We start from the raw sequence: 22,909 nt of genomic DNA, 5'->3' as shown, positions 1-22,909 counted from the left end.
GTAAGTGTGTTTTCGTCAAACTGGTCTCTTTACAGTTATGTGAGGAAATTCTTCTTGATACAAATGGTGTTGCAAAGTTTAGTGATTCCCAGAGTTCATACGATATAAAAGTGACTTGGGCTGATGTTAGTATTTTAACCGTGAAACTGCATGTCACTCCCTTGGAGTTGACACACACTGATATTCAAAATGTTCTTGAAAAATACGGTAAGATCTATAGTATACAGGACGAACTTTATTCCGCTGAACATGTCTACCCTGTTCGAACTGGCACGAAATTAATTAAAATGGAACTGAAACATGCCATCCCTTCGTTTATAAGTATTCAAAATAGTCGCTATTGTGTTACCTATCCTGGTCAACAAAAGACATGCTTGCGATGCAATTCCCTTCAACATCTACACTCTGCGTGTCCTCTCCGTCCTCAGCCCCAGACTATTTCTGCTTCTTCGAGTTATGCTGGACGAGTATCTGTTCCCAAGCCTTCCCATTTGCTATCGCCGCCGGATTTTGTTCCTAAATTTTCCACCCTCGCCCAAACTGTTCCGCAGCGAGGAGGTGAAGTCAGTTTATCCACAGTGTCTCCAGAGGTATCCGCACTAGACGGTGGTAATTATGATATTAATGAGAACGATAACACCATACCTGTTATGAACAATATCAGTGAGTTTCCCCCCTCTCGTCTGACAGTGCCACTGCCCACGACAAGACCACATCGTGTGATAATGATACTGACGGCCGCCAGCCTCTGAATGTACAACCAACTGAGCTCCCAGATACACTGCACCAACCTCCCACCTCAACTGTCTCCCCAATGGAAATTGCTTCCAATATGGCCGCATCTCTCCCCTCTTCTTCACCTGATGCTTCCATTACTATGATTACCGACGCAAGTGTGAGCCCCATTCAACCACCCTTGGGAAATCTTAGCGTTTCACCTCAATCTTCCCCTGCTCTAAGTATTCCAGCAGATGATCAAGTGCAAGAGTACTCCTCTCAGCGAGAAAGTGTAAGAAGTGCATCCAGTTCCCCTGATCGTGCTAAACGGAAACGTACGAAACGACAAGAATTGAGTAAAGCCCTGTCTCAAAGAACTGAACATCTGTCTGAAGATATCGTTTCCACACGTTCTTCTGACAATAAGTAAGTACTACAACATTGCCATAGTGGATCAAATTTTCAATTTGGGTCTGTTTTAATTGTCTAATCTGTACATTAATAAGACAATACCGACGATTTCTTTGTCGACATTGAGTTACATGACATTTCCATTCTCACCATTAGTGGAATTTCTAGGATAATTCAGTTAAGCATCGCGCCTGTTATCGACTCCAATATCCTGTGTCAAATATGGTGTACTTACAGAAAAACCTACATTTTTATACAGTGTTTTTCTTCATAATTTTCATGTCTGTCAAGATAGCCACCATCAATATTAACAACTTGCAGACACCTATGAAACAATTTTCCTTACGTGATTTTCTTGTACAGTCGCACATAGATATCGCACTCTTACAGGAAGTTGGTTTACAACAGCTCAATTTTGGAACAGCTTATACAGTATACAATAACTATACCGCAAACGGCACAGGTACTGCAATAGTGGTTAAGAATGATGTAAACTTTACACCTGGAGAAATTCACCCAACCGGGAGAATAATAACTGGCACACTAGGAACTATACAGGTCGTAAATCTGTACTCACCGTCAGGAGCACAGCAACGTTTAGAAAGGAATGACTTTTATGCGCATGATGTTCCCTCTACCTTATCCCCAAATACTGAACATTTTTTAATAGCTGGAGACTTCAATTCCGTCATCCATCCTGAAGACCAAACTCCTGGTTTTAACTATTGTCCTACCTTACATGAATTGGTTACAGGATTTCATTTACAAGACAGTTGGTCATTGAAACGTCCAAATGAACGTGGATATACTTACATACGGAACAACTCCGCTTCGAGAATTGACCGCATCTATTTGTCTTCCGTTCTTGCAAAAAATATACTAGACGTAGAAGTTACACCTACCATCTTTTCTGATCATCAAGCTTATGCCATATCCTTGAAAATTCCTGACGCTAAAATTGAACGTGGTAGAGGCTATTGGCATTTCAACACTTCCCTTCTTTCTGACACCTCCTTCTGTGAAGAATTTGCAGCTAAATGGCAATATTGGGTGACACAACAACGACATTTCCGAACTCTCAGCGAATGGTGGCATTAATATTTGAAACCTCGCGTTTCTAGTTTCTCCAGATGGTATTCTTCGGATAAAAGTCGAGATAATCGAGCCCTGTATAATTGTTTCTACAGATGTTTGTGTGACGCTCAACATTCTGCAATTTCTGATCGTACTTTCTTACCTACTGTTAATAAATTTAAAGCAAAGCTTTTAACCATGAATAGACACAGAATGAAAGGTGTACTTATTCGAAGTAAATCTCCCATATTCGATCTCGAGGAAGAGCCATCACTCTATCATGTTATACAGGAATATAAGCGTGGTGCGAGTCAATTAGTAACTCGTATTCAAGATAAGGATGGGAATATCTTTTCTTCATTCCCTGCAATCAACAAAGCATTTTATTCCTAATATAATAACCTCTTTGGCGAACGCGGTGATGCAAACACCAACCATCAAATCCTAAAGAACCTATCTCCAGTGGTCGATTATGATTCAGCTAGAACAATGGAAACCACAATTACGAAAGAGGAGGTAGAATCTGCTGTAATGAACGCACATAGTAACAAATCTCCTGGTCTTGATGGACTTCCAGCGGAATGGTACCAACGCTTCTTCCCTTTGATAGGAGACACTTTTAACAGCCTTAGTTAATGAATATTTCAGTGCTGCGCCTGTGCACAATTATAAATCTCCAGGAGTAACAGTACTTATTCCCAAAAAGAGTTCTGCAAGTTTGGTCACTGATTATAGACCCATTACCCTAATGAATTCTGATTACAAAATTCTGGCCCGCTGCTTGAACAATAGACTCCAACCGTATTTGGTATCCTTGGCTGGACCGCATCAATTTGCAAGTGTCGGAGATAGGAAAATCTACCATCTTCTGCAAACGATTCGAGATTTCATTGCCAGTTGCCAAGATTCACCAAGCACTCCTGCGATTTTATCAATTGACTTTCATCAGGCATTCGACAGAGTCAATCATGCCTATTTATGGACTCTTCTACAAATGTTCGGCATAGGGGAGACCTTCATACGATGGATCCGTGTATTATATGACGAAGCACAAACAAAGCTCAAAATAAATGGCTTTCTGAGTGATCCTATAAAAATCAACCGAAGTGTCCGACAAGGCTGTCCGCTGAGCATGACACTTTTCATCATTTCCCTGAGTCCCTTACTAAGTCACATTGCCGCAAATATTCAAGGGCATTCTCTCTTTACAATAATATTCTCTTTACAACAATAGACTCAAAATTTGTAGTTATGCGGATGATGTAACGGTGTTTCTACGTGACCAAGAGGATCTTCATTCTGTGGAAACATGCCTTGGAGACTACGTGAATCTATCCGGCACTCTGGTAAATCGTGCGAAGACTAAAATACTGCCACTTGTACACAACTCTTACGACACACAATTACAAGTAGTCGACCAACTGAAAATTCTTGGGATAACTTTCACGCCTGTCCTTGCTGATACCATACTACTCAATTATAACAAGTTAGTTAATATTGTGCGACATATTCTCCAACTTCACAGATCCCGTCAGCTACGCTTACAGTCCAGAGTATGTTTTCTCAATATCTTTGCATTTTCCAAAATATGGTTTCTAGCACAGATCCTTCCTATACCCTCTCACATTGTTAAACGTTTTACCAGAGTTGGCAATTGGTTTCTTTGGTACGGTCATATCTTCCGGGTCAAATATCCATATACCTGCCTACCAACCGGACAAGGTGGCTTAGGGCTTGTACATATTGGCTGTAAAGCAATGACTTTATTTAAGTTTCGCTGTTTTCAAAATATTCAACACAATGCAAATTGGACCAGCCATAGCATCTTAGCTGATTGTATTGAACGTACAAGTATGACCTTGCCTCTAAATATTACTACAATCCCTCGCTGCTATTGGTATTTCAGAGAAGTGGTTGCTGATTATCTTTATATGACTGCTGAGCAACACGCATCAAGAACCTCGGTGAAGTGTCATTATCCATTGCTCCTCAACCAATTGACCCTTCAGCCTCCTCGTCTGGAATTGAAACATCTGAATAGCAACTGGTCTCAGATTTGGCGAAATATTTTTGCCGCTCATCTTTCACGATATGTTCAATCGACGTGGTATACTGTTGTTAATGAGCTTCTTCCCACGAACGCTAAAAAGCATCGTCTCAAGTTCAGTGATAGTCCTCGTTGTCACAAGTGTGGTAATGAAGATGATCTTGTGCATCGATTAACTAAATGTGGGTTTGCAGCAGGAATATGGTTTAAATTTCAAACAGTAATCAGCAAAATCTGTCGTACAGTTCCTACTCTTACCACAGTTCGAATATTCATTCTACCGGACTATAAATTCTATCCAACAACTAAACATAATTCAATTACATGGCTAACAGCTAATACGATTGAATATATATTACACACCTCAAAGCCATGCTACAGGATCGACTATCAAGATTTCTTGTGTACACAATACAGACACTATCCTCCAGCTAGAAAGAAAAAGCTATTTGCAAACTACCTGGACATTGTACTTTCTGAATATATATGAATTTCCAAACTCAACGACAACCATTACTACCTTTGGTGAACTGTTTTTGTGAATATTGTCTTTCGGACTTTTCCCGATATCTGTGTACGATTCCGTTCCAGTATACCTTTTTTCTCTTTATGTTAATGTCATGTTAATAATGTAATTCATTTCATATTATTCCCGTGTACTGCTGTTGTATTACTATTGTATTTCATATGTATATTACTATGTAATAATAAATAAGTAAAAAAAAACAAAAAAAACTGCTGAGTCAAAGCAAGAGGGATCGAATCTCGGAAATGAACATGAAAATTTTTATTATTTGCAGAATTATACATTTCACCCATAATAAAATGAGAATTCAAAGTGTTTCCGTGGAAAAGTAAGAATTTATTTCAAGTTAAACTTGTGAGCAGTGAAGCAAAACGAACTGGGCTCATGGTTGTCTGAATACCTGACGATTTGAATAAATCATACGACACGTCTTTAGTATGGAGTTAAAGAGCTTTCTGATACTTATAAAGAAATCTCACTGACCTAAAATCCATTACGAAATAGGACCTACCACGTCTGCGTCACTTCGGTGAACACTGTATCGAAACTTCCTAAATAAACTTCACTCACGTGACGCCTAGTCAGTCGACCGTACTTGGTTTGTTAGCTAATTATATCGAAGGTGTATAGACGAAAAATATGCAAAATCCATTTGTCAATTTTGTCAGGGAACAAAGAAAATGTGACGCCCTTATGTTTCAGAATTGTTGAACTTTTCTTTGAGGGGGGGAGGTAGATTTCACTCATCTGCTGTAAGTAGTGACCACTGCTTTTAACCATTGCTTTCTTTCATTTTTCATTTACACATCCTATCCCCCTTAAAGTTCGGTTCCACATGTCATTCCATTTAGTTTCATATATTCTGTTCGATTAAATACATATTCCTCAATCTCTTATATGATGTCCAAATTAACAAAACGGTTCTCTTGCTTTCTTTCTAATAATGATGATTTAGATTTCAAGAAAGTTAATTTTAAATAAACATGCAACCAATTTGTTAATTACTACGAGCATTGATTTCTTCCTCATTGTGTGTTAATATATATTCTTCAGTGTTTACATTCTAAGAATAATAAATATTTATGCAAGAATTAGATATAATTGCAGTATACGAAGGTTAAGCGGGTAATAAAGCAGTTCAAGCCAATATCTTACTTCAATCTGTATCGTAGATTACAATTATCGTTAAAAGAAATTGAATATTCGCATCCAAAAATAATTTTATCTAGATAGGATGGATAGCGATGCGCACGAGACAAAATTTGAGGCCGTCTCGTCTCGACAATATGCTGTAAAAGTGATGTTTCGACTCACTTCGAAAAAGGTATATTTTTCTATTGGAAGAGCTGTGTCTCGACTCGAATTTTGTCAGGAAAATTCTGTCTCGACTCGACTGCGCAACCCTAAGGATCGAGAGTTTGAAGAGCCCAGTATTCCAAAGCTGGCGGGATAACCAATTACAGCATTACGCAACATCTATTTCAGATACAACTATTACGATACACTTTATTTTCACAAGCTTCTTCTTATAATAACTATATCGATTTCCTACTTAAATTCAATTATAGGTAATTGTTTCTTATGCAGCAGTTTATATTCATGCTATACAGTATAAAACAAGTACACATTCAATGTAAATAAATAAAAATGTAAGATATTACAGATTACTGGCATTGCGATTTAATCCGATTTTAAGCAGTACATATTTTCTAAATAATTGTTCAAATTGCTTTATAAGAATCCAGATTATGAGTTACCCTAAGTTTTTGTAATGCATATATAGGTATATATATAGGTATTTTAGGGTACTTCCGGGCTTGATCCCACCCCCGAAATTTTATGTTTATTCAAATAAAATATTGTAAAGTGAATGAAATATCTTGTTGAATGTTCATATTTCCAAGAATGAAGTTAGCAATGCCCTGCGAAATATATATGTATGAATAATTTTCATTTTGGACGTGTGGTTTTAGGTATTCAACTGTGTTCACATTTCTCATTTTAGCGTTTTTGTATATGGATTATGGACATGGCGGGCTAGGAAATATGACAGGGATTTGAAAAGTGACAGTTTGTCGGATAATGTGTTTCCAATCACTTCACAGTAGAAATTTATATTTATAAAAATGTTCTCATATTTTAAAAAAGGAAGAAAAACTTTAACTTTCCCCACGGAGGCTCGCGAACCGTCGCCCTTCGTTTCAGAAATGTCAGTAGCAGTATTAAACTTGCTTGACCACAGACGCAACTTACAAGAGATTGTGTTATAATATTGATAATAGAATCGCTCCACGCACAGGTTCCTACTTGGAGGTTTAAATATCCATTTTCTGTCCTTTTCAGCAATTTCTACTTAAGATAATGGTTGATTTTGTATACTGGAACTGTGCATGAGGTGTGCAATCAATATTAATCTCAAAAATAAGTAGTTTGATTTTGTTTTTACATTTTCACATCGCTCGGATGACAGTACGGTTTGGAGCTAGTGTCTATATAAAGAACGGCGGAAACATGCAATTCCCTGTGTATAGATCTGCGGGAATTGTGACGGATCTAGGCTCACTTTTTCGGATTAGTTTCTGAACGAGTTTCCAGCTTTTTGTGAACAGGTGTGTACATTCATACATATTATGATAAACCGTTAGTATAGCCCTTTTATTGACCTGGTAGAAATGGTGTTAGTTTCGTCTTTCTGAAACTTTTTTCATCGTATTATTATTTATTATAAGTTTTTGGGTGAATATATATTCACCCAGCGATTTATTTTCTTGTTGGTTACTAGCGCTATTTTACGTGAGTATAAAGGTGTTCAGAAACTTTTGCACAATGAATTATAACAGCCAGGACCATGAAATGTTTTGGGCATGTACTTTTGTCCTTTGTGATAAACTCGTGTTACTCAATGTATCCTCTTGTGCAACATTTTCCCCACCATTCTTTCCATGCTGTAAATGCACTTTGTTAAACCTGGACGCTATTACACGACTATTTCACACTTAAATCAGATTTGGTCACTAGGAAACTGCCTACTACGAAATAAGGTCTTCAGATGACTAAAGAAAAAGAAATCGGAGGAGACAGATCCGGACTATATGGAGATTGAGGGACCACTGCCATTCCATATTTCTCGTTTTCTGCTGTATGTGATTGGCAGAATAGATTTGTTTCTGTTCCTTTGTGAGCAGGTCAGGGATCCTCCGGACACAAAGTTTTCTGCAACCTAAAGATTGTATTAATGCTAGAACACTACCCACAGATAACAGTTGCTTCAATGGAGTTTCTTGTGGTTACACGTCGGTCAAAGTGGTCTTTGTTAACGCAGTTGATGGTCTGCCGGACCGTGTTGGTGCAACAGACAGAAATCACCACTGTGGAACATTTGTACCCACCGCTGGATATTGCTTTGGTCCAATATCTGTATACACAAGAAGGAATTTGTGTCGGATAAATGTGGCTGAATAACCGCCGGTCTTGTGGAAGAATTCAATGTCCAACCGTTGGAACTTGCGTCTGTGTACTTCCTTTTCTATTATTGGCGTACCTGTAAATAGAGGAAGAAACTGTTATACAAGCTCAGCATAAGGGACACACGTACATGCACAAAAAGTAGTTCTGCAATCAGAAAGTTGTGGCTCATTGTGCAAAACATTTTGAAGGGAAAACAACCAATGGCGGGGTTCAGTTATTGACCTCATTTTATTTCTATACCTTTGAATAAGGAAAGGAATGTGAATATGTTTGCTAGCGCAATAAACATTTAAATGAAGTTTAATATGAACGGCTGAATACATGATGGCATCAAATAGCATACAATAACATCACTTCGGTTTCTGTAAGAATAAACAACTCTAGAATAAAACACTAAAATAACTAAAAATAAGGTCTTTTTTTTTTTGAAAATTTTACAGCATAATCGCGTTCATTTTGTTTGTCCATTGCATTGTCTTTAGTTATTCAGTGCTGCACTGAATGTAGGTTCTTTTTATCATATCTTTTTCCTTCTTATAATTCATAAGAAAACATTATATGGTTAGTATAATATTTTATGAGCCAATTTATTAATATTTTTGACAATACCAATTTGGCCATGCCAAATCAATATGGTTGCCATCAGGTGAAATATATCTTCAAAATAAACGTCTTACATGGTCAAAACTTATTGGAAAAATTAACCCTTTAATGGGCAAGCATTGATAGCATTACCATTAAAATATTTAGTTTGCTTTTATGGTTGAACCATGTCTTCCTTATCTGAATGTCGTAACTTTTAAAGTATTTTTGTACTTTGGTTATAAAATATAGGATGCTTATTTCAAAGCAACATTGCCATAAAATAGGTCTCATGTGTAGCTACTTATCATCATTGCCCTATTATGGTAAAATATCATAAGAATACTCTCAGTAATTACCACCAGTTAAGTTGAAATATTGTTCTACAGAGCAAGAAACCACAAACAAAAAAATTAAAAATGAAGCATCTGCAATACTAAATTTGACTGTTCCCTGTTGACGAAGATTAGAGGTATCTAAAGAAGCGACCCGGAAATCATATATATGAATATTGTACGAAGGCAATAATTCCAATTAACTGATCACTGTAGTTATAATTCGGGCGGATAACGCAATAGAATGCGATGTTGCTTGAGAGCAACACTGCCCACTAAAGGGATAACATAGATATTGTCAAAAATATTGTATAGGGTCAGTCGCTGACCCGTCCATTGGTATGCAACTGTTAATAAGTTCTTTAAGTAGTAGTTCCTGTTTCACTTTGTTTCTTAGTAATTTAATCATGTTTGCTCGTTCAAAGGATGGGAACAATTTTAGTACGAACAATGATCTCCTTATTCGACAAAAAAGACAAATGCCATCAGTGGAGATATATGATGATACAGAGCACCCAGACTAGTGAGTTATTTTCTTTTACTAAATTCTTTAAATTATACATTGTAGAGTAGTTGAAAATAGCCATTATATGTTGTTCCTAGTACATCAGTTGGTCCATTCAATAACTTAGAGTATAATTAATCGAACAAATATTTTGACATTCTATGCTATTTCATTTGTCAAAATAGAAAAACGAACAAGAAAGTGGTTTGAAGAAGCGAATCTAAGATCGTCTTGAAGTCTTAATTTTCTTTAATAAATGAAACATGCTATTATCGGTTTCAACGTGAAAAAATATATCCAATCTAATGGCGAACTTCTTTCCAAAATACACTATATTTATTCATGTAATAATTATCATGAATTTCGTAACGAACATGTACACATACACAATCTTTTAGTCCAGTTTGCTTCCTATTTATAATGGTTATGTCTCATTTTCGTTCTATTAATGTGATAGGGAACAAGTGATAGGGATAATTCAAACATTGTTACCATAAGTTTCAATAGACATTGGAAAAGGTTCTAAACTTGTGGAGAATGTATCTTTGATGTAATGTTTCAAGCGACCAACTCAAATGTTCAGTGAACATTGCCAAAAATTCTAGACAAAGTGCATTTAACCTCTCATTCAGATTTAGAACGTATTTTTCGAAAACTAAGAAAATACGATTTAGAGCAATTCTTTAGAAAAACCCATTTATTATACAAAGATTTGAACGTGGTTAGATTTATAGTATCTGCAAAACATATCAAAATTTCACCAAAGATAGCTAACAAAATTAAAAATGTTTAATAAGTCAACTACAAAGATTACTTGGAAAAGCTTTCTGGGGTCTGTGCTCATATTTGCGTGGTCACATTAAAACTTGGAAAAAGTTTCAACTCTTGTTATCAAGAATGCTAAATTTAAATGGTCTTCAAACCATGATGAACTCTTCGAAAAGTTAAAACTCGAAGTACTGAATGCTCCGTAGTTACATCACCTTGACCATAATCTAGAAAGTCATGCATACAGCGATGCCTCAAGTGTTTAGATAAAGGAAATTTTCGGTTGTTATAACTCTGAAACTAAAGAAGAAAAGGTAGCCTCATATTATAGCCGTCGGTTAATTAAAACAGAGTGAAAACCTTCAACTTGGCAACGTGAACTCTACGCACTCATGTACATAGTAAGAAAATTTCGATTTTTTTCTACTAAAAGAAAATTTAAACTATTTATAGATGCAAAATGCCTTACATCTTTAAAAAAAAAATTCGACCTGATAGTAGCTAAATTTGCACGTTACAAAATATTTATGACAGATTATCACTTCGATCTTTGTCATATAAAAATCAAAATCACTCAGCGGACATCTTTAGTCGTCTTTAACAAATAAGAAGACGTTAACAACGTGAAGATCATGAAATTGATAAATTTCACGATACAAAAGACGCAAAAGTATTTCGCTCCAATGCCTTTGAAGAAACATCCTCCAAGTGTAATACTGTACGCCACGAAAACTTTAGCGCAGGAACAGAGAAAAGAGGAATTTTTTGATATTTCCGTATTGACAGGCCAGGAACTTAAGAAGATATCTACACTATGCTCAGTGAAATATTTTTGCCCTAAAAATAACCATACTGTATGATATCAATATCCGGAATTAGGAATGGAATACCTCCTTTGCTTCCCGAAGTGATTGGCTACTCAATGGTCCGAATTTATACACAAACATCCTGCAGCTATGCACTTCAGATTTACATAAACTTATCAATTAAGAAAATATTATTTTCCGAACATGAAATCTTATCTGGTTCACAAAATTAAGACTTGTATTCGGTGTCAGCAAATGAAGAAATTACCCAAAAAGGTGCATCACTTAATTCAATTTGTTACACATAATCGACAATTTGACACTTTGGACTTTTTCCAGCAGAGGACGGCGAGACGAAACGTCTTTATCACGATCGAAATGTTCATCAGGTTCTGTGTCACCAGGATCACCAGTAACATTAAAGGAGGAATTATTGAGAAATTCGTTGTCGAAGATATTATACGATATTTCGGCTCATACTCTTATTTACATCTTGACAGATATCCTGTCCATAATGCAAAGAGGATCCTAAATTTGGCAAAACTGTATGATTTTAAGTTTTATCCAGCTTATAATAAGTAATATTGAAATTTTCGAATTTGTTAAACAGGAGTATACAGAATTCACTCAAATTTTTGTTCACGAAAACCAGTCGATATGGTCAAATCTTGTACCGCACATAACTTTTGGTATGAACATTACTATTCTGACAGGAACCAAGGAATCCAGTTTCTTTTTCATGTATAGATTCGAGCCTTGTACGATTCTCGGTTGTAAACTAGAAATAGCACCGTACTTTCGAGTGAAAACAGAGCTTTTAAATAAAATACGAGAAACAGTGAAAGAGAATATTTCAAAAGTCCACGAACGCCAGAAAAAAATATTACAACGGAAATCATGCAAAAGTCAACTATGCTCCCGGTGACAAAGCCTTAATTATTACCCACTACGTAAAAAAGCTCAAGTGTTAGACGAATTGATATGAAGGACCAGACACCCGTTATTAAGTAATTAAATCGGAATTTATATTGAGTTCGTCTTTCCCATCCTTTTAAGGAAAATATTTTCATTATAACGACTTATCAATAAGATAGTCGTAAACCTGGTTCGTTTGCTGAGATAAAAATCCGAAGTGGTAGTAATTCTTTGGCATAAAAATATTAGCTTCGATATTTTAATACCATTAATCTCACCTTTTTAATAAAATTGACAATGTCTATAAACAGTGTTAAACTGGTTTATTATTTGATATAACTTAAATATCCTTTTCTTAAAACTGTTAAGTACACAAATTCACTGACTAGGTAACCATAAAACATGTCCATATCAACAACTATCCCATTATAATCTCATACATATATTAAAAACATTCTTCTTACGTTAATATGAAATTAACGTTCTACTAAGTATAGTGCATATGTATAAGTACTTTCTGCCCAAGGTACAGGTAAATATTACACAAGCCAAAGTATTTTGTTATATAAAAATGTCGCTCGACAAAGGGACTGAATATAAGTCATGAGTAGGCTTGGCTTTTATCTTCAAGAACCACTGGTCCGTTTACATTAGTGTTCTTTACATTGCTTATGTCCAACATATTTTAATCGCACCTTGTATATCTATTCATTACATTTCACATATACATATATATATAAATACATTCATAACAATTCTTTCATTTCATCAATATTTATCTTTAATTACATTAGTTATATTTATTTCATTATTATCTACTATATTATTAATATATCTTCTTATTAAAATATCGTCGCTTATTTAATTAGTCGTTGGAGAGTGCGATTTCAAAAAATGTAAAGGACAAACGTGGGTTATAAACAATCAGAGCGCATTATATGATAAACAAGTTAGATGTTGCATTTAAAGATATACATAGTAGCACTAAGATGTTATAATAAAGAAGAATTTCCTTCAAGGTAATCGTTGGATAATTGATTTTATAGAATAGATCTTCTTTTTAACATAATCTTTGACAATTAAGTTTTCAACACAAATCAATCTAATATAAATAATCTTTGCTTTTAATTAATTATAAATCGAATTATAATTCCTCATATTAACAAGAAAGAATAAAAATCATTTGAAAATTAATTTTGATTAATGAGAATTAAAGAGAATTAAATTGAATAAAAATCATTTGAAAATCAATTTTCCAGTCTACTTAAAACTCTATTTAAGCATTTCAAGTATTTTTAAGAATCGTTTTCATTATTGATATTAACACATAAACTTTAAAATGAAATTTACAAGAATCTATAACTAACATGAATTTAACCTAATTTCAGTAACGGTAATCAGGTTACATTCGAACTTGCATACGGTTCTAATAACGTACACTGTAGTGCGCTATCATGATTAGGTTCTACATCATGTCGTACACGTCTTTCATAGTGATTTTGATTTTGGTATGAAGTCCCATCTCTTGATCTCCAATTACGTCTATACACGTAGTTCGCTGTGTTTCTGGAATTTCGCTCAGTACTTCGACTATTTTTATATCTACTGCTGTTGGGTGATCTGACATCATAATTACCATGATTAGTTAGGTTAGGCGGATTCTCTACATAACCTTGTCTATTTTGTTCATTCGGATTACTAGAGTATACTCGGCTTAGGTTAGGTTCTGTATTATTCACACTCCGAATATTTAAATTCCGAACAGGCACCAAATGATCTGAATTATTCTTATTTTTACCTATTCCTGATTGTGGATTCATGGCATGGTATTGAGTTTCGTAGCATTGGACAAGCATCAATAAATGGCTGAAACTCATACACTGTGTGGAAAATAAGATCTGTTGCAATTTAAATGGAAGCAAATTTCGAATCGATGCTATTATTCTCGATTCCGATTGCAAAGGATTAACGACCTTTAATTCGTTGTAGACATTTACAACAAATTCTACAACAGATTTGTGCAATCGAGGATTGAAGTGTTGATTTCTAAGGGTGGCATCTCTATTTGCCAGCAAAAAGTCATTTTCATAATTTGCGATTAAGGCCGCTTTGAATTCCTCATATGTACTAATGTGATCACGTATTGCCTTAAACCATAAGGAACAAGGTGGGAGTAATACATGGGGTATTAATTTCATATATTGTGATCGATCGATAGACATTATATTGCATTCGTCTTGGAATTTCTCTAAGAAAGAAGTAGCATTCTCATTACACTTACCACTAAATTTGCTCATAGCTCGAATTTCACTCATTTTAACGCTTAATTTGACCTTCTTTTTCTCATTCCTTGTTCTTGTTGAGTGATAGTTCCTATCCGTGGCATGCTGTGTCGTCACACCATCTATGTTTCGCTCATCGGTACTCTTCGGACAACTTTCTTCTAGTATAATATCTTCATCAGACCCCGGCGAAGGCGAGTTCATCTCTGGTGAGTGGGGAAATTCAAAGCGATCACTACCCAAGTTATTACGGTAAATGTTGTCTTTCGCCTGTAACGTTCTAATCTCTTCTTGAATAGTAGCTAACAACTGTGTATTTACACGTATGTTATTAGAGTTGTTGCTGACCTGGATCTTTTGCTGTTTAATGGAAGATTCTATTACTTCTAAATCTTTTTTTACAGCACAGATTTCTTGATTTTGGTGATTGTGCTTTTCTTGACAATCATCGGATATCCTTTTTAACTTTTCCTCGAACTGTGAGGATATGTCGTTCACCACCTGGACAATTGTCTGTTTTGTTTCATCTGATTTCTGTTCTATCCGTCTACTTAATTCTTCATATTGCTTGTTAGCTTGGTCGAACTTCTGTTCCATTTCGTCAAACTTCAGTTCTATCTTCTGTTCCATGGTCTTGTTAGATTCGTTGAATTTCTGTTCCATGGTCTGCTTTAATTCTTCATTTTGCTTCTTTATCTCGGTAGACATCTGCATTAATTGTCGCTGTACAGCTAACAAGACTCGATCCTCTGATGACAAACCGGGAGTTACACTAGTTTCACCTTGGTCACTAGTATTTGATTCCTGCTGCATTGTTTCGTTGTCCATTTTTCTTATGATTACTTTACCACTTCGCAATATGGTTAAGTTCGTATTCATTAACTGTAATATAAAAGTAAATTCAACCTTACTCTTCTTCTTCGGGAACTGAATTTACAAAGTCCCGGGTGAGGTAAACCAAATTTTTATAACGACTTATCAATAAGATAGTCGTAAACCTGGTTCGTTTGCTGAGATAAAAATCCGAAGTGGTAGTAATTCTTTGGCATAAAAATATTAGCTTCGATATTTTAATACCATTAATCTCACCTTTTTAATAAAATTGACAATGTCTATAAACAGTGTTAAACTGGTTTATTATTTGATATAACTTAAATATCCTTTTCTTAAAACTGTTAAGTACACAAATTCACTGACTAGGTAACCATAAAACATGTCCATATCAACAACTATCCCATAATAATCTCATACATATATTAAAAACATTCTTCTTACGTTAATATGAAATTAACGTTCTACTAAGTATAGTGCATATGTATAAGTACTTTCTGCCCAAGGTACAGGTAAATATTACACAAGCCAAAGTATTTTGTTATATCATATATCGTTAAAAATCGTATTACTAGGAATAAAACAGAAGGAACGAAAGAAAAGCACATATAAATAACATCTGCTGGAAGGGAAATATAATATTTCGACATACATATATATCTTTAACACACCAACAGATTAGCTCATTTTTTTCTTGTACCAACTAGGGAAAAAGAGAGAACACAAGAATAGAGGTCACAGTTGGGTCATTAGTAGACTTCGGATCGATATGCACTAAAAAGAATAAATATGGACCAATCAAAAGCTAAAGTTAAATGAGAAATTTGATTATGTTTAAAGAAAAAAGTTGTATTACTTGAACTGCATATACTTGGTGTACAACTATGATGCATTCATGCTACAATAGACAACTATGTAGTTTTCGGTATTTTCTGGCAAAAGCCTACATTTGTCAGTCAAAACATTACTGTACATCGAAAATGTTCCTTCCGTGTCACAGGTCGTTAAGAGACAGTATTTCAAAGAAGCAATGTCACTTGCCGATAAATCTGTAATTCGTGCGTCGTTGTTCTCAGGAACACTTTATTTGCATTAGACAAGAATTTTATGCCTGGATTTTTCTCGTCTATTGACTATGCTTTTCGTAAAAAATGTTTGTCTGATTGGTCTTGGCGGAGCGTGTTTCGTTATTGAATCAAATAGCTCAAATGCACTACAAAGTCCTAGTCATCGCTCCTTTCATCTCCTATGAACTTTAAAATTGAACCGAGATGAGTATTGATAAACTTAAGTTCGCTTTTAATGTTTTCAGCTCCGCAAGTAGTGAAATTAAAATGCATCTACTCCTATATCTATCTATCTATCTAGCTATATATATAAAAATAGAATGCGCCAAGTATCTGTGAATAAAGAATAAATATACTCAGGGAAGTAAATAAACATTTCTGGCATAAGCATATAGTAAAACCTGACTAGCAAAATTGAACAGGATTCGTAAAAATTTCCCTTAAAGGTTTTAAAGTTAACGAAGATAGATCTATGCAAAAAATAATAATAAATAATGGACATAGTGAGATAAAATAAAATGTTATACATACCGTATTGAATTACAGTATTTAGTTATGCTACAAATTAATACACATAAAACACAGTGAAGATAAATAAAGTAAAAGAAAAGTCTACATACGTTTTCCAAGGCCAAGACAAAAAGTAGATGCTATGCCCTTTTCAGCGTTCCTCCCTCTACTTTTGGCTACCTTTGACCTATTGTATATATTATGCTTCTTGTTCCATGTCTCTAGACCACCTAGAGCAATAGTTATTGGTTTTCAAATTACTATATAAATTTCACTTCGTTCAAAAAGTGTATCTAGGGCCTTATATGGCGGTGGACTAAAGGTTAAATATGTAGGGTAACAAGTAAACGAAGATCTTTACAGTTTAGTTCATATACCTAACCTCTCACAGAATGTCTAAAAGTTTTGTAAATGCTGCATTCCGAAACTTGAAAATTTCCGTTAAAAAGTAGATTTTAACATCCGTTATTCGCAACAAAGGTTCCGACTAATCAATAGAATTTAACACTTTTTTTGGAGGGGGGACGTGAAATATTTCCGTTCAATAAGGGGCCTGTTGAAGGCAATTTTTATTGTATTAAAAGCCTCTATTCAAAACCTTATATTCTTGTTTAAAAGAAAATTGAAATTAGTTTCTTTATCCAATTATATGTTAATCCTAGAATATTTTCTTCTAACGTAACATTGTCCGTTTCAAACAGCAATAATTTAAAATGTAGAATATTGATACTTTAAATGGAATAAACTGATTTGAGCAAGACATGGAGCATGAATGGGAAGAAGGTAAGTTACCGAAACCATAATAGAAGACTTAGTAGGTAAGCTACATTTCGAGAGACTGAGGTGCCTATCAAAGCAACACAAGCTTACATTTAAATAATCTCATAAAATCCTTAAAGGAAAATTCGGAAACTTATCTCAAAAAATAACTGCTGCTACAAGTTTTAGATTTTGTAAAGCAAATATTTTAATTAATTGTAGAGCTTACTTTCAAAAGGGTTGTTCTTTCGTCCCGAAATACATTTTAAAGGGTTTCTATGGGATGAACTCTGTCGAGCATGCAAAAAAAAAAAAAAAAAAAGTCACACATGGGTTGTTTCATACTTGTAGAACTCCTTACCAGACTTGAAACTGCTATATAAGAAGGCCAAAAAATAGGGCGCTGCTGAAGTTTAAGCTTTTGCTATCAAACAAAATGGAAATGTCTTCTGAAAACAAGCATACTTACTTTGAAAATATTACTTGTTTAGCATACACTTTGCAAAATATAGTTTCTCCTTGAATTGTCGACTTCAATTAATTGTTTCAGAAGGTCCATTAATGGTAATGCTACACCTTCAAATTTCAATTTTAACTAGAGCAGAATTTAGTCCATTTTTCTACCCAAGAAAAATTTTGTACCATTTAAATAAACGACGAAGGGCCATTTCAAAATTTGGACAACTTCGATCACCTGTCGTGCGACATCAACAAATTTGAATTTTAAGTAGCTCAGGATTTTGTCCAATTATTATCCATTTTCTCAATCCAAGAAAAAATTTCACCATTCAAATTAACAAAGGAGGCCCATTTCAAAATTTGACCATTTCGATCACCTTTAGTGCGACTTCTTCAAATTCGAATTTTAGTTAGATCATAATTTTGTCCCATTTTTGTACATTGGTGAACTACGAAGAATTTTTTTACAATTGAAACAAACGAGATAGCGCCATTTGAAATTTTGCCTACATGGATCACCTGTACTGTGACATCTTCGAATTTTAACAAGCTTAGAATTTTCTCAAATTTTTCACATTCTTGAACCACCAACAAAAAATATATATCTTCCAAATAAACGAGGGAGGTTCATTTCAAAATTTGGTGACTTCGATCACCTGTAGTGAGACATCTTCAAACTCGAATTTTAATTAGCTAGAATTTTTTGAATATTTGAACATTTTTACCACCAGGAAAAAATTCGTACCATTGAAATAAACCAAGCACGGACATTTAAAAATTTGGCCAGTTCGTTCACCTGTAGTGAGACACTTCAAATTTGAATTTTAACTAGCTTAGTGGTACAAAACTCTACAAAAAGCAGAGAAAATTTTAAGCTAGTTAGAATTCGAATTTAAAGATGTTACACTACTGGTGAACGAAGTGCCCAAAGTTTTGAAATGACCCTCTTTTGTTAATTTGAGTGTTCATTTTTCTTGGTTGTAGAAAAATGTACGAAAATTGACAAAATCCCGAGCTAAATAAAATTCGAATTTGAAAATGTCACACTACAGGTGATCGAATTAGTCAAATTTTGAAATGACCTTCCTCGTTTATTTAGATGGTAGAAAATGTTTTGTATGTGGTACAAAGATTGGACAAAATTCTAAGCTTGTTAAAATGTGAATTTGAGCATGTCACACTGATCGATGGGGTCAAAATTTCAAATGGCCCTCCCTCGTTTATTTCAATGGTACAGAATTTTTCTTAGTGGTACAAAAATGTACAAAAATCAGACAAAATTATGAGCTATTTAAAATTCAGATTTTGAACATGTCGCGTTACAGGTGATTGAAGTGGCCCTTCCTCGTTTATTTGAGTGGTACAAAACTTTTTTTCTTGGGTGAACGAAAATGGACGAAAATTGGACAAAATTGTGAGCTAGTTAAATTTCGAATTTGAAGATCTCGTACTACAGGTGATCGACGTGGCCAAATTTTGAAATGGCCCTCCCTCTTTTACTTGAATTTTATAAACAGAATTTCTTGGGTGGACAAAAATGGACAAAAATTGGACAAAATTCTGTGGTAGTTAAAATTCAGATTTGAAGATGCACTACACATCATCAAAGTGGCCAAATTTTTAAATGGCCTTCCCTCGTTTATTTGAATTTTCAAAATTTTTTCTTGGGTGGACAGAAATGAACTAAAATTGGACAAAATTGTGTGCTAGTTAAATTTCGAATTTGAAGATCTCGCACTACAGGTCATCAAAGTGGCCAAATTTATAAATAGCCCTCCCTCGCGTTCTTGAATTTTACGTAAAATTTTTCTTCGGTGGACAAGAATGGACAAAAATTGTACAAAATTCTGAGGTAATTAAATTTCAGATTTGAAGATGTTGCACTATAGGTCATGAAAGTGGCCCAAATTTTAAAATGTTCCCCCTTTTGTTAATTTGAATGGTACAAAATTTGTTTTAAACAAATTGGACGAAAATGTTCTGCACAAAAATATTCTGGACAAAAATGGACAAAAATTGGACAAAATTCTGAGCTAGTTGAAATTCAATTTGAAGATGTCACACTACAACTAAATGGACCCTGTTTTAGGAGATAACTTCTAGAAGACTTTTCTTTCGTTATTTTTATACCGCCACAGGACCACACAATTTCAAATCTACACACACACACACACACACCCCTGTTTGTGCACCCTCCAAAAGCTGTATGCAAGCTGGGCCATAGGAAAACCGAGTATGCACTCATATCAGCTTTACTAATGGAGCTATTTCCCTCATACGCTTCCAAAAGTTGCGCCAGCGATAAAGCTACATTTCCAGAGGCACCAGAATGCAATATCTCGACCCTGACTGGGTACGTACAAGTGAGCACCCAAAACAACTGGGCATTTGCAAAAGGAGTAATTGTAACAAACGAAGACACTAACAAACAAAGATATTGTGTGTAATATGCGAGTTCAGTGAGTAAATGTGAGTAATGCAATTAGAGCAATTGCTTTAAACACTAGTTAACTTTGTAGCAAATGAATCACATGGATAATTGCTGTTGACTTTCTTGGGTCGTCCCATTTCTTTCCACATTTTCCTTTCCACCAATTATTTCATAATCACTCACTCTCATTAACCACCCGTCGGTTATAAGCTATAGAGGATAACCAAATGGAATAGTGCATTGATTCAATCCCCGGAGAAGTTAGTTTGTGATGCACAACATCGTTTCCATGGGTTTTCTCCGAGTACTCCCATTTTCTTCCACATTCTCATTCCATTAATTATTCCATCGTCATTCACTTGCCTTAATCATAGCCTCCCTTAACTTAAAGGGCATTATCGTGGGACGCTAAACTGTAAGATTCCATTTCGTTTTGAAATGGAATGGTGAGACTAAAGTAGGGTTATATCTGTTTGTTTGTTCGATGAAGGTTAGTGTTTCTTTTCAGCACCGAGACTGTATGAGACAGAGACTTATAGGTTAAGGTGGAATCCGAACCACTATAATAGTTCAGATTTTATTAATTCTTCCATGAGACCATGTGAACAAAGAGGCACGTGTTAGCTACAAGGCCAGCGGGAGAACAATATTATATGCCTACAAGAAACACGAGACAGGATACATTATTCATACCAAGTGGGAGACCCGGGTTCAACTCCCGGTGGGAGCTCATGTAGTTCGGATTCCATGTTAATCAGTAGTTCCCGTCTCATATAGCCTCGCTGCTGAAAGGGATGTTAAACTCAAAATCAACTTAACTCAACTATTTGTACCACCGAATTTAATATTTTTGTTATAACGTCGAAAATGAAGTACTAAACGGCAAGAATACCGCAAAACAAGATAGAATATAAAATTGACAAAGGGGGATTTTAAAAGATTAAGACATCATCATGTTACTTGCATTAACACTTAGCAATAACACACAAATATACTATTATACTATTGAACGTCGTAATTTTGTATCACTTAAAATTTTTGTTTCTCTGGAATATTATATATTCGTCTAATCTAATCAATTTATATATTTTACTGTTTTAGCCGAAGTAACTATGAAACAAACCATAGCTTATGCTAATATGCAATGTTGTCAATTTTAATGCGAATGGTTAGCAGTAATCTGTGCCTTCACTTTTCCGGTAACTTTTTTTTTATCTATTTGTCTCACATATTTACTCTTACAGAATTTTTTTTTACTTCGATCTCTTCATGAAATCCATACATATGCACCCAAAGGATTCAACTGTTAATTTAATGAGCGAATATCGAGACCATTGGAATCCAAAATTAATGACCAACAAAACGTGATCCCTGGCTTCTACATGCACTATTGTTCTCTCGGTTTTCTGTCTTAAAGACATGCTTCAAAGACTCACTGCCCTAAGAAATATTGCACAACTCAAACGATACAAAATGCTTCATATAAGCATTATATAACTACCTATGAGATTTCGTAGTTGACTTTCCCATTTGCAGGGAACAAAACCTAATTGCAAGATTTTATTTAATAATAGTAATAATAATAATAATAATAATGTGTAACTGTTACTGCTCGACTGCTGACATTTGTTCTAGCCATTTGAGAGACATACTTTCAGTTGAGTTGATTTTGAATTTAACATCCCTTTCAACAGCGAGACTATATGAGAAGGGAACGTAGAATCCGAAAGACATGAGCTCCGCCCGGAGTCGAAACCGGGTCTCCCACTCCAAAGGCCCGCACGATAACCGCTTAGCAACGACGAAGTTCATAGACATATTTGTTTTGGTGCAGTTTTCATTTCTCTATTGCAAAAAAAAAAAAAAAAAAAAACAATTCGATATGTTATTGTCGCACTATACTTGTATATACATAAATGTACTACCTCAGTCTCTTGAATCATAACAGGATAAAGTTAATGTCAATTTAGCAGTACCTAGACAAAATCCTATCTTTTAATATAATCCTCTCTGCTATTACATACTTCAATATCACCACCACAACTAGAGAAAGAAGATCAAAAGTCTAACCTCGACGTCGTAGAATCTCCACACCAGAAGAATACTACTGTTTAAAACGATTTTTCTACCCCGGGCAATAAAATGGCAGAGAGGTATTTAATAGTTGCACAAACCAGTTTGCATAACCAAAATAGAAAGGGAATTAAGGGAATCAGCGATGAAGCAAAAAAAAAAAAACAAACTATTTGAACGGGGAGAAGTATAGAGGAATCAGGGGTCACCAGAAAACCTCCAAGAAAATCCACAACAGAAGATCAAATACTGGACTTCCCAATATGCAGAAAGCGTAGGCACTGTCCTTCTACCTATTTTAAACGTCCAAAAAGCGAGTAGAGCCAACCCTTGTTCAGGAGTC

At 35.0% G+C, this 22,909-nt stretch overlaps 1 protein-coding gene across 2 annotated transcripts in view; it reads left to right on the top strand.

The window, feature by feature from the left end:
• Nucleotides 1-22,909, top strand: part of LOC145662607 (phospholipid-transporting ATPase ABCA1-like) — a 1,231,974-nt gene that overhangs the window by 222,962 nt on the left and 986,103 nt on the right. For both annotated transcript variants that reach the window (XM_081728328.1, XM_081728326.1), the window contains one exon: nucleotides 9,586-9,683. In XM_081728328.1, coding sequence (XP_081584454.1) covers nucleotides 9,586-9,683 — 98 coding nt within the window. The remainder of the gene's footprint in view (nucleotides 1-9,585; nucleotides 9,684-22,909) is intronic.

This window comes from Thermobia domestica, chromosome 10 (genome assembly GCF_964235325.1).
Source record: "Thermobia domestica chromosome 10, izTheDome1.hap1.1, whole genome shotgun sequence".
NCBI lineage: Eukaryota > Metazoa > Arthropoda > Insecta > Zygentoma > Lepismatidae > Thermobia > Thermobia domestica.
This window is presented reverse-complemented; position numbering and strand designations above follow the sequence as displayed.